This window comes from Abramis brama (assembly GCF_963993115.1).
Source record: "Abramis brama genome assembly, chromosome: 2".
NCBI classification, from domain to species: domain Eukaryota; kingdom Metazoa; phylum Chordata; class Actinopteri; order Cypriniformes; family Leuciscidae; genus Abramis; species Abramis brama.
The window spans coordinates 265,294-283,479 of NC_139964.1; the positions used below are offsets into that span (position 1 = coordinate 265,294).

The following is an 18,186-nucleotide window of genomic DNA, read 5'->3' on the forward strand; positions in this document are numbered from 1 at the left end:
CGATATCTTCTTTAACAGACGCGATGGCGGAATCTATGGATTCTCCAGTGGCAGCCATCTTTGTTGTAAACGAATTCAACCCAAGCACTCTTTGGTGACGTGGATGATTACGTTACTGTTGATCATCTGTCCATCATCGTATAAAGCCTGTCCTGACAATTTGATTGGTCCGAACAGCTCTGGTTCGAGCGTAGTTGCTCCACAATGGATCAAGTCCAGACCGAAATAAAATGTTGTGGGTGGGGCTAAGTTCGGCTGGCATCCAGGCTAACAAATGTCGTGAGGTTTGTAGAAAAATTTTCCAAGCATTTGTTTATTCTTGGTTTCCAAAACATCAGTCAAACAATAAACAGACTCACCAATATCACATATTATAAACTAATTTATTTGTAAAATGATTGAATATTAATTTCTCTTTTTTCAAAAATATCAATACTTAGAATAACAAGATGAGGACCAGCTTTACATCACAAGCTGAAGATCATTAAACTAAGCATACTGAACACACAATAATCCTCAAGAAAACATTATCATACAACTAGAACATTAAAGATTGTTAACAATATTCATATCCTTCCATACAAACATCTTCACCTTCATTTGCTTGCTGAAAATAAACTGTGGTTTTATTCGTCAGTGTTTGGCGGTTCAGGACTGGGATTCTCTTCCTCTGCAATTAGATCTTCATCCTCTAAGGGAAACTCTTTAGGGGCTCCAGACGCAGGTAGAACTTCATCTTTCTCTGTGCTGTCGTTCTCACTGACTCCTCTGTTTTCTTTAGCATTCATGTTCATGAAAAGAGGGGCTTCAAACCCATTTAGATCTTCATCCCCTGAGGGAAACTCTTCAGGACGCTTTCGTTTAAAAAACCCGCACTACACACAAACACACAGATGAACAGATTGGCTTGAGACTATGAGAGGTGAATGATGACATCAGGTGTGAGATGATCTGATTGGTTCTTACCTTCAGCAGCAGGTAGATAATGATAATGAGCAGGATGACCCCGCCCCCTGCACCAGTGCACACGATCAGCATTAGACTGGGTGGAACGACAAACTCCACCTTCACTGGAATCTGAGAGGAACAGAGAGAAACTCATCACCAACTGTACAAACGTTGATCATCTTTAAATGATGGATGAAGGAGTGAGATACCTGTGATGTGTGAGGGTCGTCCTGCAGAGTGAAGAAGAAATAGTTAGAAATATGACGGAACAGTGTCTGTATCTGTAATACTGTAAGAGTGACGTCAGTCATGGACTCCTGCAGGTCTGTGGTGTGAGTTCAGACCGACACTGACGATCACGCACTGATCAGCACAAGCACAACATCAGTTATGGCAAAGGTACAGATTGCTTTCACTCATCACCTTCAGGCCGGTCGACGTCTGTTTGTAGCGGCTTCTGTTGTAGTGGAGCTCGGCGCTGATGTCCAAGACAGAATCCTCTCTGAACTCGAGGATGGAGTATTTCTACAGCAGAAGAAACAGAGTCTGATTTCAGAGTTATTCCATCTTAAACTGGTGTTTGTCTGTGTTCGTCACTCACGCTCTCGTATTCCTTCACGTTCTGGAGAGCTGTGTCTGCCGTCAGGATGAAGTGAACTGCTGAAGCTTTCTGCAGATCAAACTGACCACACTCGAACTTCCCGCAGTGACCGTCCTGAAACATCGACACAACACTGAGAACTGAAACACTGACACCAATAAACCAGAGAATCAACTGAACTAAACAGAGATGAATCCAGCAGACAGAAGATGCGTTTACTGTGACTCATGTTGTTCGAAACCTTTCTTTCTTTCTTCAGTGCAGGGTTCGTACGGGTGCTTGAAATCCTTGAAAGTGCTTGAATTTTGATGTTGTGTTTTCAAGGTTTGAAAAGTGCTTGAATTTTGGATAAAATGCTTGAAAATGCTTGAATTTGTAACTGTATTTCTTTCATAAGAAATATCTTTCTGACGAAATAGTTCATTATTAAATGGAGAAAAAATGTAGCCCTTCAGAATCAGATACAGATTGATTTGCGTTACGCTGGCCAGAGCAAAAGTAGGCGGAGTTTTCATTTTGATTTCCGTGGTTGTTTGGATGCACCGTTTTTATTGGCCACGCAGCGGCAACAGTTGAACTATTTTAAACTTTGACCGCGGCATGCGCGCAAGCTCGTTGCAGTAAGGGTAAAATCTTTCCGTGGCAGGGGCAGCTGCCACTGGCGGCTGTCACTCGACCTGCCACCGCTATATGCGCCTGTCACTCGACCTGTCACGGCTATATGCGCCTGTCACTCGACCTGTCACGGCTATATGCGCCTGTCACTCGACCTGCCACCGCTATATGCGCCTGTCACTCGACCTGCCACCGCTATATGCGCCTGTCACTCGACCTGCCACCACTATATGCGCCTGTCACTCGACCTGTCACGGCTATATGCGCCTGTCACTCGACCTGCCACTGCTATATGCGCCTGTCACTCGACCTGCCACCGCTATATGCGCCTGTCACTCGACCTGCCACCGCTATATGCGCCTGTCACTCGACCTGCCACCGCTATATGCGCCTGTCACTCGACCTGCCACCGCTATATGCGCCTGTCCCGCGATCTGTCGCGGCTATACTCGCCTGTCCCGCGACCAGGGTCGGCGCCAGAGATTTTTTAACGCGTGCTGAGGGGGTGCTAGATCATTGACGGGGAGCTGTATATAAATGAGCAAAACTTGCCCACTAAATATTTAATATTCAAATATTTTAATGACCACAATTAAAGTTTTAATTGTATTAAATTGAACAAGCGCAACATTCAGCATTCAATCAAACAGAAAAGATATATTATTAATACTGTTATTTCAACATAATATCTCGTTATTCCGACATAATATGTGTGCGTGCAACAAGCAGTGAACGCGTCAATAGGCCTAAAGAGAAATGCACATAATGGATTACATAATCAGAGAGGAGCCTTTTTCTTTTCCTTTTGAATTATTTTGTTTAAAGACATTTCAAGCTTTGTGTATTTGATGTAGTTCTCATGTCTGTGTGAGGCATACACTGAGTTTCGTTAAGTTAGGATGAGATGCTCCAGTTCACATGCAATGCAAGTGACCGCGCGGGCGCCTCCATGAGTGTCTGTTATATTTGCTTCTCTTACTTATTAAACCCAGGCAATTAGTTGATGAAAAATTGATTAAAATTAAGATACAATTTATACAAAACGAAATTTACTTTAAAGAAAGGTTTTCTACAAATCAAAACTTAATGAAGTGGTCAGAATCATGCCTGACCCGCTCCATGTCTCTCGATATATTGCTCTCGATATATTGTATACTCGTGCTGTTCACTTTCCATAAATCAACATAAATGGAAAAAATAATACTATAATATTTTAACAAATATGAAACTAAATCCGCTTATTTAATGGCAACAGTATAATAGGCATACAGACTCCATTTGTACAAATTGCTATACATTAATTTAGCCTAATTCTGAATTTTGCACGTCAAGTTGAACGGCATTTGTTCAAATCAAGTTCATGGATAATTGTGCGTGCATGTATTAATTATTATGATACTAAAATCATAACAAAGTATGTGTACAAAAAAATCAGATGAGCCCAATATGAACGCAACGTTTAATTACACGTTAAGCATTTTCCTCCCATAGAAAACCATTATAAGAACGCTTAATGTGGCTTAATGCAGATTAGTATGTCCCCTTATTATGTCGAAATAACGAGATATTATGTTGAAATAATATTATGTCGAAATAACGATTTATTATGTCAAAATAAGACTTCAATGTTGAAATAACGAGATATTATTTCTTAAAAATGCGGTTCAGAGCTTCCATAGAATACAGCCAAAATATAATTGCTTCCAGAAATTATTTTTGGGGGTGCTATCGGGGTGCTTTGGTCTTTCTTGGGGGTGCTGAAGCACCAGCTAGCCCCTCCCTACCACCCATGGTCACGGGTATGCGGCTGTCCCGCGACCCTCACCTACTCCTGTCACTCGACCTGTCACAACTATACTCACCTGTCACGGCTATATTCGCCTGTCACTTGACCTGTCACATATACGCGCCTGTCCCGCGACCCGCCATCACGGCTATGGTCCCGTGACCCGTCACGGCTATGCGCGCCTGTCACTCACGGGCTACTCATGTACTCATGTCTTGGGCTATAGTTGTAATTCTACATGTAGCCTACACAATATAGTAGTAGGCTAGGCTTAGCCTAATAATAATAATAATAATACCAATAATAATATTGATAATGATGATGATAATAATAATAATAATAATAATAATAATAATAAATAATAATAATAATAATCATTATAGGCTATGTCAAGCCAACCTCGCATGCTATCTTAAGGTAAACTTGCACTAGCTACTGTTGGACTGAGACGTTAGTCACGGCCAAGCTATTTCATTGTAGCCTATTTTGTAATTCAAAGGATATTCAAAAGATTTCAAGACAGTGCCACCTTCTGGTCAAAAGTTATACATTTTTCCAAAAATGTTGATAACTTTTGAATAAATCTGCCTATTGTAATGCAACTGGTAAGGTTTGTCATTGTCACCTCACTCTGACCACATCACATCGATTTCGTAACTGCGCCACCTATTAGTCGAAAGTATTACCATTTACCATTTACTACCATTTACCATCTTATAAGTTAGGCTACTGTATGATTTTTCAGCCATTTGCCCAAAATCCTCTAAGTGTTTAATTGCTGGTTGCAGTTGTTCTGTTGGCATGTCTTCTCGTCTGCTTTTCAAATCTTGCCTAAACAGTGTTAGATTTTAATGAAAAAAATGCGGTTTCCAGGTCAACTTTGGTTTTTTTTAACAGTAACTTCGGGTCACGTGACAGGCACAAACAGTGGTTCGAGTGAGAGGCGCATTTAACGCTCATGGGACGCAAGGCAGATATGCATACAGCTGTGACGGATCGAGTGGTAAGCGCATATAGCCGTGACAGGTCGTGGGACAGCCGCGTATAGCCGTGACGGGTCGCGGGACAGCCGCGTATAGCCGTGACAGGTCGCGGGACAGCCGCGTATAGCCGTGACGGGTCGCGGGACAGCCGTGTATAGCCGTCGCGGGACAGGCGAGTATAGCCGTGACGGTTCGTGGGACAGGCGAGTACTGCCGTGACGGAAAGCGGGACAGGCGAGTATAGCCGTGACGGTTCGCGGGACAGGCGAGTACTGCCGTGACGGGTCGTGGGACAATAGCCGTGACGATTCGCTGGACAGGTGAGTACAGCCGTGACGGGTCGTGGGACAGCCGCGTACAGCCGTGACGGGTCGCGGGACAGCCGCGTATAGCCGTGACGGGTCACGGGACAGCCGCGTATAGCGGTGACGGGTCGCAGGACAGCCGCGTATAGCCGTGACGGGTCGCGGGACAGGCGAGTACTGCCGTGACGGGTCGCAGGACAGGCGAGTATAGCCGTGACGGACCGCGGGACAGGCGAGTACTGCCGTGACGGGTCGTGGGACAATAGCCATGACGATTCGCTGGACAGGCGAGTATAGCCGTGACGGGTCGAGTGACAGGCGAGTATAGCCGTGACAGGTCGAGTGACAGGCGCATATAGTGGTGGCAGGTCGAGTGACAGGCGCATATAGCGGTGGCAGGTCGAGTGACAGGCGCATATAGCGGTGGCAGGTCGAGTGACAGGCGCATATAGCGGTGGCAGGTCGAGTGACAGGCGCATATAACGGTGGCAGGTCGAGTGACAGGCGCATATAGCGGTGGCAGGTCGAGTGACAGGCGCATATAGCGGTGGCAGGTCGAGTGACAGGCGCATATAGCGGTGGCAGGTCGAGTGACAGGCGCAAATAGCGGTGGCAGGTCGAGTGACAGGCGCATATAGCGGTGGCAGGTCGAGTGACAGGCGCATATAGCGGTGGCAGGTCGAGTGACAGGCGCAAATAGCCGTGACAGGTCGAGTGACAGGCGCATATAGTGGTGGCAGGTCGAGTGACAGGCGCCGGTGGCAGCTGCCCCTGCCACGGAAAGATTTTACTCCCTCTCACTCGTTGAGCTCCGCTTTGGTCCGAGTCGCGCGGCGCAAGCCATTGAAATATATCGGTTTCATTTCATAGCGCAGCGCGGTCCGCGTCCTAAAGGGCCATTAGTGACTGAGAGTACTTGGTGTGATAATGTAATGTAAGTATTGCATGTCCGTTATGTTCATTTGTGGAATATGCAGTGAACATTGCCAAAATTACAGAACTGTAACGTGCAAATTAACCTGCAAACGTTAGCCCAGTGCATAACAACAGTCGTTGATTGCTGAACTGAAATCAGTCAGTGTCATAAGTAGTATAGTGTTACTGTAAGGTTTAGGATGGCCCTATGCAATATTTACACTGCTCTATTCCAGTAAATGTATTAGCTAACGTTATGTCTTGGCCCAAGACATCTTGGCAATGAAATACATTTATCAGGCAGGTGCCTGTGCACTCAGATATTGTTCAAACCTTGTCTATATCAAGAATGTGTCCCAAAACGGGAAGGCCTGTCAAATATTTCTAAGTCTTCATATTTGAAATTAATTCAGTTTTACAGCCTATAAATCACATTATCTGGTAAGCAATATTTGGACATTAATATAATGAAAAGTATATTATTCATATACTTAGTGATACATTTTGAAGAATAAAACTTGTGATTGGCTTAAATATTAGGGCTGCACAATATATCGAAATATTGCAAATGTATATATTACAATATGCATAATTGCATATCGCAATGGCTTGCAATAACTAGGGTCATGAACAAAAGACAAAGAAAATCACTCACTGCTTTTGGCTGAATAGGCTAACTTTTGTAGCTTTAATAAGAATCAGTATATTTAATTCATGCAGTGAAAACTAAGCAGTGTTTATTTTTACATTTGATTAATCAGTTTCTGTTGTTAAATAAACCTAATGTAAACTTCTAAACTTCTAAAATAACACTTCTTATGCTACAGTAAAACACTGATGTTCACTGTCTTGAAGTTGTAGGGATATTTTCTTATCACAAAAAGAATGTGAAACACGTATGTGTAGGTTATATAATTTTAAAGATATTTTAAAGATAATTTAAGTTAATTTGACACACTTTAAGCATTATCGTATCGCATATTGAATATCGCATTATTTAATGAGTTATCGCATATCTCATTTTTCTTCTATATCGTGCAGCCCTCTGCTATTATGAAACATTTGGCTGTTTATCTCTTTTGATGTGATAAAAACACTAAATAAGAATTTTAAGTATGTATTGGTATGTAATTTACGGTAGTGTAAGGTGCTGGAAAAAGCTTTCAAATGGACCTGGAAAGTGCTTGAAAAGTGCTTGAATTTGACCTTGGAAAAAGTGTACGAACCCTGTCAGTGGAACATAGAAGATATTTTAAGAAATGTGTTTTTGGGCTGGACTGTTGTTTAAACACAAGTTCAAAACATCCCATTTGTGCTCAACAAAAGAAAGAAAGTCATACAGGTTTGAATGACATGACAGCGAGTAAATGACAGAACGGTCATGTTTTGTGTGAACGATCACTTCAACAGCAGCTGTAAAAGGGTCTATGATCTCTTACCTGCGGTTTGATGAATCCACACGGCACTGAGTTCTGTAGAGAAGAACAGAATATGTTTATTCAGCAGAACACATGCTGGTCTGATGGTATGAGCTGATGAACGAGTGACGCACCTCCTGCATGCTGAAGTTCTGAGGAGTTAAAATCACATGTGTAGTTTGACAGGGCAGGGTGAGCTTGAGCGACACCGGCAGACCTTTAAGACCCAGATTCTCCACCTGTGGACACAAACACACAGGCACACAGCAATCTGATCACGAGAAGCCCAAAAACAACACGGTGAAGCTGCAGATGTGTGTTTGACTCTATGACCTTGTAGACGATGTTGAGAGGTTTTGGACCTCTGTCCTCCAGAGAGAAGTTCAGATACGTCACAGAGTCTTCAGCCACTCTGACAAACACACAATAACTCAATAACTTCTCAGTCAATCATATGGTTTTCAGTCATTTTAATATAATGTTACTGTCTCAGTGTATTAACTGCTAATAATAAAACAGAACAGAAAGACATTTAGATGTTGCGTTTTCAATCATTCAGAGATGAAGAGCAGATCAAACTGAAACAGAAGAAAAGAAGTTAAATAAATGCCACTCACAGACTGATCGCCAGATCAACAGCGAACTGAACCGGGACGCTCCTCCTCACCTCCGCAACGCTGGTGTTTCCATTATTATCACTGTGAACAAACATACAGGATTTACTCATGATTGAACATTAAATCATTCTTCATAACCTGTATCGCGAGCGCACATCTCTGCTGAACATTACTGATATGAAACAGCCCTGAAAACAAACAAATCTGTCAAATTCAGCCTCATTCACCTGTTAGCGGTGATCATCATCTCCATCCTGTCGGACCAGTCGTAATCCCATTTCGCCATACGAAAGTTTGCCAGAAACTGAGTCTAGAAGACAGTAGAAATCACAGGTGTTGGTAGCATTGCCCAGACAATGGTTGAAAAACATTAACCTCGTTATCATCTCTCACATATTTTTGCCCTCTAGCAGGTAAAGAGAGAATGGTCCTTTTCGGGGTGAACTGTCCCTTTAAGAGAAGCGAGCGGACCGGAGAGGGAGCGCGTTCACGTGAGACTAAAACAGCCGTTCCCTTTCAAGGTGATAACTCATATTTTAAACACAATATTGTCAATATTATTTAATTTTGATCTATTTCACCAACGAATGTCGTTTAAAACAAAGTCACAGAACTGTTGCCGGTCTCCTAGCAACACAGCTGATTTGAAAAAAATCAAAGATTAAATTAATCACTCATTAAGACAGCGACTTGATGGCGGATTTAGTTTTAGATCGACAAAGTATAATGTAAGTTTTTGTTCCATTTTAAAGTACTATATTGAAAATGTTATTTTTCAAACATAAATTCATAATTTTAATTATGCCATTGTAACTGCAGGGTAAATGCATATGCCACCTTTGAGCTGCATTAAACGATAGCTGCATGTCTGGGTAAATACATATAAATGCCACTACTGAGCCACTTGTACAGCGCAAACATGGATTATGTTGATACCAATTTCATTTTATAACAGCATTTTAATTTAAGTAATTGATTACATTTAAGAATCTTACATAAAATATGACACGTACCTTTAATAAAGTTAAACAACTTTCCCCTTATAAATGTTAATAACTGCCCTTGGAAGTAAAATACAGGATATATTTGTCAGTTCTGCCACTGTCTTCTGACTGTATGTGTTCATTCATCTCCTCATGCTGACAGAGATGTGAAACTAACAGCCTCTGCATGTTCATCTGTCCTTACATGAGGAGAGATACTACAGTGTGTGTGTGTGTGTGTGTGTGTGTGTGTGTGTGTGTGTGTGTGTGTGTGTGTGTGTGTGTGTGTGTGTGTGTGTGTGTGTGTGTGTGTGTGTGTGTGTGTGTGTGTGTGTGTGTGTGTGTGTGTGTGTGTGTGTGTGTGTGTGTGTGTGTGTGTGTGTGTTTTACCGTGGTGCCGCTGCGGTACACTGGTAGATTGATACTGCAGGTGGTTCTGTTCATAACACCGCTGTCACGATCACCACAGCTGCTTCGAGTCCGGCTGGGCTGTTTGTTGAACACACACACACACACACACACACACACACACACACACACACACACACACACACACACACACACACACACACACACACACACACACAATTGACATAATCCTTAAAGGCCAATTCACACTGCACCGACAGACACAGGGTCTTTAACTTATTTGGTAGTGATCGCATCATCATCTGTATAGCGCAGCTGATTGGTTGCTGTTGCCATGGTGGCCAATGAGCTGCAGCTTCAAACAAAGAACGGTAGTGTTGCTGTTAGCAGTGTACATCTATTGTTAATGAGAACACGTAGTGCGTGTCCCTAGAGTTTTTAGGGTTCCCTGTTCAGTAAGGTAGCCCAGGCTAGGGGTGTTGAAATCAATCGTTTCTACGATCCAGACGGGGATGATTCTGCGTCGATGCAGTAACAAACCATCGATTATAGTTCTGACGTTTCTCTGACGTCATTCGTAGCATACGAACTTGTTAGCGGAGGAAGGCGAAACACAAAAGAGAGTAATATGTGTATGGGTGTGTGTGTGTGTGTGTGTGTTTTCCTATCTCATTCTGTCAATGTTTATGTGTACAGATATATCATTTCATCAGGTGGAAAGCACTAATTGCTAATGGGGGTGTTTTCAGAGCACCACTGTTTCACAGGTAACAGTCTGTCTTCAGAACACCCCCCTTGTGTTCACTTCTTTTGGATTAGCCCAACCCACTGGAGAAGAGAGACAGGTTGAAGAAAGTAGGCTACTAGAAGGTTTGCTGAATATTATTACTTGACCTGGTTTGTTTAATAAATATATTTTTTTATTAAAGTGGACGTGCCTTTTGTGTTTAAGAGTAAAAGCTTTAAGTTAGTCTATTCGTGTCTCAGCCGTGAAGCTGAGCTCCTGTGTTCAGCCTCGCTCTGTGCGAGCTGCAATGAAATTATAGTGTCTGTCAGTTATTATAATACATATGACAAAAACAATTGTCTAAATTATGTTGCATATTCCTCAAAAGTTCTTGTGATGATATCACTAGTTGACAACATAGTACTATTTTCGGAAACCATAGGCTGTGATATTGCGCAGATGCACATGATGCAACGCTGCAGAGCCGACAGACTCGAGTGTCAGACTCATTTCAGTGCAAAATAATTAGGTCAAAAAACATTTAATATACTGCAAATAGCCTACTAGTTTTTTATGTTTATTTATAATTAATTTAGGCGGACAACAAGGCTACCAAGTACAGCAGATAATTAATTTAACGTTTTTTTAGTCGATTTCTAGTCGAAAATTTCAGGACTTCAGTCGACCAAGATTTTCTTTGGTTGATTACAGCCCTAGTGATGATGTGGGGCTGTTTTAATTCCAAAGGCCAAGGGAACTTTATCAGGATGCATAGTATCCTGGATCCATGAAATAGCTGGCCTTTAAAAATAAAAAAGTCTCAATATAGGGGTGTCCTGACTTATGCTCCCTGTATTTATGATACATTATTCATTCACAAAGAAAATTAGTGTCCTTAAAGGTTGGAGTTTTCCTCATTTTTTTAATTAAGGCATTAAGATCAATTTCCAAAAGATGATTTTTTTTATTCCTCTTTTTAGTCAACTTTAGCATGGGTGTGTTCACTTATGCTAAGCAATGTATATGCACATCATACTTAATGTATTAAAAAGTGACAAGACTTATTTGAGTAGCAGAATGAAATCTGATCAGTTGTGTTGTCTGTTGAGAGTTTATCAGTCAATTATATATATCGCGTATATATACTGTATATTTCAGCTGATAATTAGATTTTAATGCCAAAAGCATTTTCAGAAGGTTTGAAATTTTTCAGTTTGTGACAGTCCTTAGTTTGATGTGTGGACAGCGGTACCTTAACGGTGTCAAATTTTGAGAGCGAGAGGCCTTCTGGGTAGTGCAGCACTATGCTGGTGTTGAAGGAGTCGTCGCCTGGGTTGGCCAGCGATACGAGGACAGTGAAATGAGCTTGATTCACCACCACTAACGAGTCGTTTCTGAAGAACAAACCAAACACAGAACCTTCATCACATTCTCATGTTTATTTCAAATCAAGAAGAATGGAAATATTCAGAAGCATTTACAGACATTTAACATTAAAGTTACTCACGTAAAACTGAAGTTCAGCTTCAGATCGGCCACACAGCTGTTGTTTGAATCACAGTTCCTTTGAAACGGCACCTAGTCACATACAAAACAGAAACTTTCATAGAGCTTTTGAATGTTGCAGAAACTTCATACAGAAAAGCTGAAGGACCTGATATTTCTAGACAGAGAAAGACATGAATTTAACAAGCCTAGAGTGTATAAATTGTGATATCAGAAGCTCAGCTCACCTCGACATCCTCCTCTGTCCTGCTGTGGATGTCAAGAATAGCCATGGAGTTTCCAGAAAGCATCTTGGTTTGTGAGAATTTCATTCGTATCTTTAGCGGAGACACAGTGTCTCTAATGCAGATCTAAAACAGACACAACATTTGCTGTTAAACTGAAGCTGCTGGGATTGGCTGAAGCTGTAATAGATGAAGCGTACCGGCATGAAGATGGGGAATCCGAAACAGGAGCTCCCAGAATCCAGCAGGACGAACTTCTGCAGAGTCCTGGATGACGGATCACTCTGATCGAAGAATCCTCGATTGATTGTTCTCATCACATCCACATTCAGGTTCAGAGAAACATTCAGGTTCTTCTCGAGAGATCCTGAGAGAGATGAGAGGGTAAGACATATGGAGGCCATGCTCTTCATGTGACAGAGACTCTGAGATGTCTTTGACGTTACCACTGCTACTGGTCCGCTCGTTCACTGTGAAACACGAAGTGAGATTAAACGCATTAAACGCTTTCTCACTCGGGCATTCAAAGTCGTTCGGACTGATTTCATTGGGACTGAAGCTGAGCTGTGCAGATACAGACATCACAGGCCGAGCCCTGAGAAGAGAGAGAAGAGAGTAAATAGCTAATGATACAGTGAGACTAACTGGGCCTAGAACAACTAGACCAACTCAAACTGATAGTTATTTTCTTCAAATCATTGCATTAATTCTCCAAACTAAAGGTTCAATTACAAACCGGCCACTGAAGTGACTGTACTCAAGCAGAGCCAGAGTTCATAACTGAGACCTCATGTTTAGACTGTCAGAGAATCTTTCCATTATTTTGTGAATGTGTTGTGAAATGTCCTACTTGAGCAGCACGATCCCTCCTTTAGCTCCGATCACGACATCTGTCAGATCATCATCGCTCATGTCCATCTGACCGGACAGAGACACTCCAAACTGCTGCAGACCGGGCAGAACCGAGCGCCCTGGGATCCGCTAAACACACACACACACACACACACACACACACACACAGATCTACTGTGCTAAAGCGGTTCATCATTGTACACGTTTATCCTGCCATGTCTGTCTGTTTATCTGAGAACATTGGGCTCATCTGGGATTCTGGGTTAAACTGGGCACAAACACAGTGTTTGGGATTGAGGGAACTAAAGCAGACTCTCACCTGAGGAGCGTGTTCGGTGTTTATTCCATGTGTCCTGTCGCCCAGGTAGATGTAGACGACTCCCTCCCCTTCGTTCTCAAGCGGTGCCCCGACTGCCACATCTGACAGGCCGTCCCCATTCAGGTCCTTTAGTGAAGCCAGAGATGCAGCAAATCTGCCCGTGTTTGACTCGTTCAGTGTCTTCTGAAAATACTACAGAGAGAGAAAGAGAACAGAGTCTTTATTCGTCTGCAGAGGACCAGAGCCAGTGCAATGTATTTCCATTACTTTAATGAAATAGTCCATCACCGGGAACCTATTACAATGGCTATACCCTCAGAGCAGGGTTGGGCAACTTCATTCCTGGAGGGCCATTATCAACAACTCCAACCCTAATCAAACACACCTGAACCAGCTAATCAGTGTCTTCAGGATAACTAGACAGCTCCAGGCAGGAGAGTGTTTTATCAGGGTTGGAGCTAAACTCAGTTTCCCTCCAGGACTGAAGTTGTCCATCGCTGCACTGGAGAAACTTAATGGTGATGACTAGCAACCTTCCAGCCACAGGCCCTGAACATTAACCACACTGTACTTACTAATGGAGAATGTTGTGAATCTGTCCATACCTCCTCTGATAAAGCATAGACGTACAGCCTCCCTTCTGCCCTCGGCCAAGACTGATAAAATAACGGAGCTCCGACCAGAAGGAAATCTGACTCTCCATCCGAGTCCACATCCAACAGACTCAGAGACGCGCCAAAAGACGAGCCAATCTGATGCCAGAAATTAATCAAAATGAATGTAATTGCATTCTAGCATATGATCTTTATAGCCTGATGTTCACAAATTGCAGTTGCTGATTACCAGGGTGTTGCTAGGCAGGTACTGAGTGGTTGGTAGGTGGCCGGTGAGGTTTTCGAGATGGTTTCAATGGTTTTGCAAGAGTGTTTCTAAGTGGTTGCTAACTAGCTGCTAGAGTGTTGCTAGATCGTTGATGTTCTGGGTAACTTGTAGGGTGTTTATAAGTGGAGTGTTTATAGGGAGTTCCAACAGCTTTGTAAGGATGTTTCTATGTGGTTTCTTTGCAGTTGCTAAGGGGTGGTTACTAGGGTGTTGCTAGGCAGGTACTGAGTGGTTGGTAGGTGGCCGGTGAGGTTTTCGAGATGGTTTCAGTGGTTTTGCAAGAGTGTTTCTAAGTGGTTGCTTCTTCTGTAGGATTTGGGAAGCCCTGCTCTTGCTGATGGAGAGTGTTAATATCGTGTCAGAGGGTTCTTCTTCACTAACTTGTTCTCCGGTGATGTTCCTCGTCACTGTCCATGTGCTTTCATTCTTGGTGAAGAGGGTCACCAGACCCTTGTGTTCGGCCCGCGGCGCCCCAGAGAACAGAAGAGAGACGCCGCCTCTCATTCCCAGAACAGCAGAGTAACCTGAACATCATCAGCATCATTAAAACATGCACAGACACTTCACATCAGACAAGGAAGGACCAACAGCTTCAACACACCCATGTACGAGTCTTTACTGACAGATGGATCCTCAATCTCGGTCTCTTTAAATCCAGATCCTGATCCCGTCACTTCATACAGAGATCCACTCCAGTCATTAGATCCAACCGAACCCACAATCACAGAGTCCTGAAACAAACACAGCAGTCTCCGCTTCAGTCTCAGCATATTGACTCATTACATACAATAATCACCAGAGATTCTTAAAAACAGCTCTTGCGATCTGACGAGTTGCTTTACGCAAGTTCTTAGAGTCCGTGTGTGTTTTTATTGTGACATTAAGCAGCAAATAAACCCAATTGGTTTCCCTTTTCAAACTGGTTTTACTTCAGTACCCAAATTTAACATCAATTGGCGACCCAAAAATTATCATATCACATCATAGAAGTAAACATAAATGTCCTTAAATATTTCCTATTTTCGAATGTTTTATTTATTTTAATTTGACATTTTTATGAATGCATTTCCCTCACAAACTTCCAAGATCAAGAGCCTAGTTTGGGAAACCCTGCCTTAATATAAATCATAAAAAGTGGCATATACCATATATATATGTTATATTTCTGACCTTGTGGTAGAGGACACTGAATCCACTCTGCGATAACTCTTTCGGTCTGTCTTTGCTGTGTGTGTCCTTTGACCCTGAAACCACAGAAGAAGAACTCTTAAAATCATCAGTAGATTCTTCATTAGCTGCTTTTACTTATAACATTATACAGTATGTCTATTTTCTTTACGCTTGCATTTTACCTCCAATGTTGTAGATCTTTTTTTGCAGGTCGTCCAGAAGTCCTTGGAGTCCATTGTAGTCTTGAATGTAGAAGGTGTTGTTTATTTTTGGTTCTGAAGCCAGTTCATGGAGTTTGGCTAAGCTAACATCTCCCACCTGACAAACAAAACTGTCATTAAGTCTGTCTGTGCAAAAACACTTTTAACTATGCGAGTTGAAACTTTTCACTTTTCTTTTCACTCTGCTTTTCTCAATTGCTAACAGAATTCATTTAACAATTCAATTTTTAACTATAAACACACACAATCTCAAAACTACACACCAACTTGTCCAAACCTCAAGCTTCCAGGTCAAAAATATTTTAATCACCAATCAGTGAATTAGCCTCAGATAACACAGTAAACCTAACAAATACACAGACAGTTAGTCCAGCACAGTACACATGAGGAGAGGCGTGACGTGTGTGTCCTCGGCTCGATAAACACACTCTAGCTGCAGCTTCTGGATCAGTTGCAGAGGTTTGACTGATGCTGGAAGGAGAGAGCATTACTATAGTCCATCTGGAGAGAACAAGAGCTTGGAGAAGGAGTTGTGTAGCTCTGATAGGAAGAGCCTGATCCTCCTAATGTTGTTTAAGGCAAATATGCAGGACCGGGCAGTTCTAGCAATATGTTTGTGTTTTATTAATGAGAACATGGTTAATCCTGTGTAAAATGAGAGTATTTTTGTGTAGAGTTTTGTGACTGAGCCATTACATGGGAAAAGTCATTCAGCTTTGGTTACAAGAGTGCAAGCCAGAATTCACTGCATTTAGACTTTCAAAGATGGAAGTTGGAAGATCACTCAAACATCAGGAGTTTAAACGCTCAATCTCAGAGCCGCTCGCGGAACTACAAATCCAAAGGTGCTTGGATCCGTGTGAAAACTCACTCGCGTGACGCGCCTGTCTGATGGGAATCTGACGGCAGAGCCGCGGTGGCTGATTGTCGGCCCCTTGGGGAGCGGATTGTAGCCTCCACCCGGCTTGTTTGGTAGTTGTTGGGAGTTAAAGACTTTCTCCTTGGAAACTGCTGCAGTCTTACCAGGAAATAACGACGACAGCCGGTCTGGGAGCTGGAGTTGTCTGGCGCGGGGGAGATGCAAGCTTGGTGAGCCGGACTGTCAAACGTGACATAACTGCGTGCTAATATGGACGCCTAGCTGGCTAGCTGTGTGGCTCTACCTGGATAATTGACAGTAGCATACATTGCATCGGTAAGTGCAAGCCACTGGTCGCTGACTTTTTGACTTTCTCTGTTCTCTGTTGAACCATGGATACACTCAAACTATTTTGTATTTTCTCCGCACTTTTCTCATATTTTTCAGCACCTTGCGTTACTCTATGTACAATCAAACAACATGACTTTGCTCATTTAGGCAGTAAAACAGACAAAGTCTATTCATATGATAGAGACTCTGCCTCTTTAATGATATTACGGACTTTTGGGTTAACCTGTTAAGCTGCAACCCCACTTTTGAAAAATCCCCAGAAATGACATACCCAAACTGAAACAGATACAGTTCATGAACCCTTTGTACTAAAAGCACAAGTATGATCTCATTTGAAAGCTGACACCTGGCAGTTTATTGTAAATGTAGAATTAATTATTGTCATAATGAAAAAAATTGTTATAAATAGCTTTAAAGTTTTGTAAAGTTATTAGAAATTTATTTTTATGAAACATCTTCATGAAAATAAAATTGAAGTTGACACTGTAGCAATCTAGAAATGCACTGCAGCTAAAGCCACATGTCTGACCATATTATATTTAAAATATGAAGATGATAAGTCTAAAACTCTGTATTTAGTTAATTTTTTTCAAGATAGAAGCACCTAGAGCTAGCTAGCATGTTAGCTTAGCACACCATCAATACATGACAATTTATGAGATTAAAACCATGTTTGTGCTCCAAACTTACTTTAAAAGCAAGTGAAGTGTTTTAAATAATCTTCTGTGATCTAATTTGGCATCAGATAAAAAAAATCAGACAGAAAATATACTATTTGATCATATTCTGCACAATGATGGTCTATAGATTAGCATTACATTATAAATATAATCTATTATTATGAAAATACCTGGCATGGCTTGAAAAACACAGGTAACTCAAATATCATTGCAATCATGTTTATTGTCTTCAAAACATCTTTATCTGCATATTACAGCGCGATTTCTGTAACTTTGTGTGTATCAGTGACGTCCTGAAATGTCACATGATTATGGCTCTTCTTCATGTGCCATATATGGATTATTATTGTGCATATAGCGCCCTCAGGCTATTGGTATGAATTGAAAACAGTAAATCAGAGTGCCAAACGCTCATAAAGATTACATCGACGCATTTGGGTATAAATTCAATAAATATTATTCCTGTCTATAGAAATCTGATGTAAACCTATGAGAATATATCAATATTTCTCCAAATCTGCACATTTGTGAGCTAAAGCCCTGAGGGACGTTGTTTTGTGTATCGCTGTCATGACGACAGCACGGAGTTTTTTTTATGAATGAAAGCGGCTGACGCACATAATTCATATTAAAGGTATCGACTCATTTTTTCATTTCATAACTCCTGACAGAAATGAAGAAATAACTGTCGCTATAAGTTTCTCAGAATACAATAGTGGTCAAATACTGAAACTAATATCTTTTTAATGATGTATAGTTTGTCAAGGTATAACATTAAATCTGATAATTATGTAAATTTGAACTAAATAAATAAAAAAACGCTTCAGTACGCGGGCGCACTGGCAACGGTTAACA

At 41.8% G+C, this 18,186-nt stretch overlaps 2 protein-coding genes across 2 annotated transcripts in view; one reads left to right on the top strand and one right to left on the bottom strand.

Annotated features, from left to right (window-relative positions):
* Positions 1–500: 500 nt before the first annotated feature.
* Positions 501–15,929, bottom strand: LOC311069685 (integrin alpha-M-like; the record flags this gene model as incomplete). The annotated part of the gene is made up of 24 exons (XM_084093035.1): positions 501–875; positions 967–1,077; positions 1,158–1,178; positions 1,372–1,473; positions 1,550–1,663; positions 7,593–7,625; positions 7,706–7,810; positions 7,905–7,983; positions 8,189–8,269; positions 8,416–8,498; positions 9,562–9,660; positions 11,520–11,661; positions 11,775–11,845; positions 12,001–12,123; positions 12,198–12,364; positions 12,444–12,592; positions 12,848–12,978; positions 13,169–13,360; positions 13,774–13,920; positions 14,432–14,574; positions 14,652–14,781; positions 15,221–15,294; positions 15,403–15,538; positions 15,870–15,929. The coding sequence occupies 24 exons, from the start codon at positions 15,927–15,929 to the stop codon at positions 627–629; spliced, it is 2,742 nt and encodes a 913-aa protein (XP_083949161.1). The 3' UTR covers positions 501–626.
* A 166-nt stretch (positions 15,930–16,095) lies between these two features.
* LOC311069693 (integrin alpha-M-like) overlaps positions 16,096–18,186 on the top strand; it is a gene marked incomplete at its 5' end in the record, with an annotated part of 19,821 nt that continues 17,730 nt past the window's right edge. Inside the window, one exon of the mRNA XM_084093049.1 lies at positions 16,096–16,101. Within this exon, the coding sequence (XP_083949175.1) occupies positions 16,096–16,101 (6 nt within the window). The remainder of the gene's footprint in view (positions 16,102–18,186) is intronic.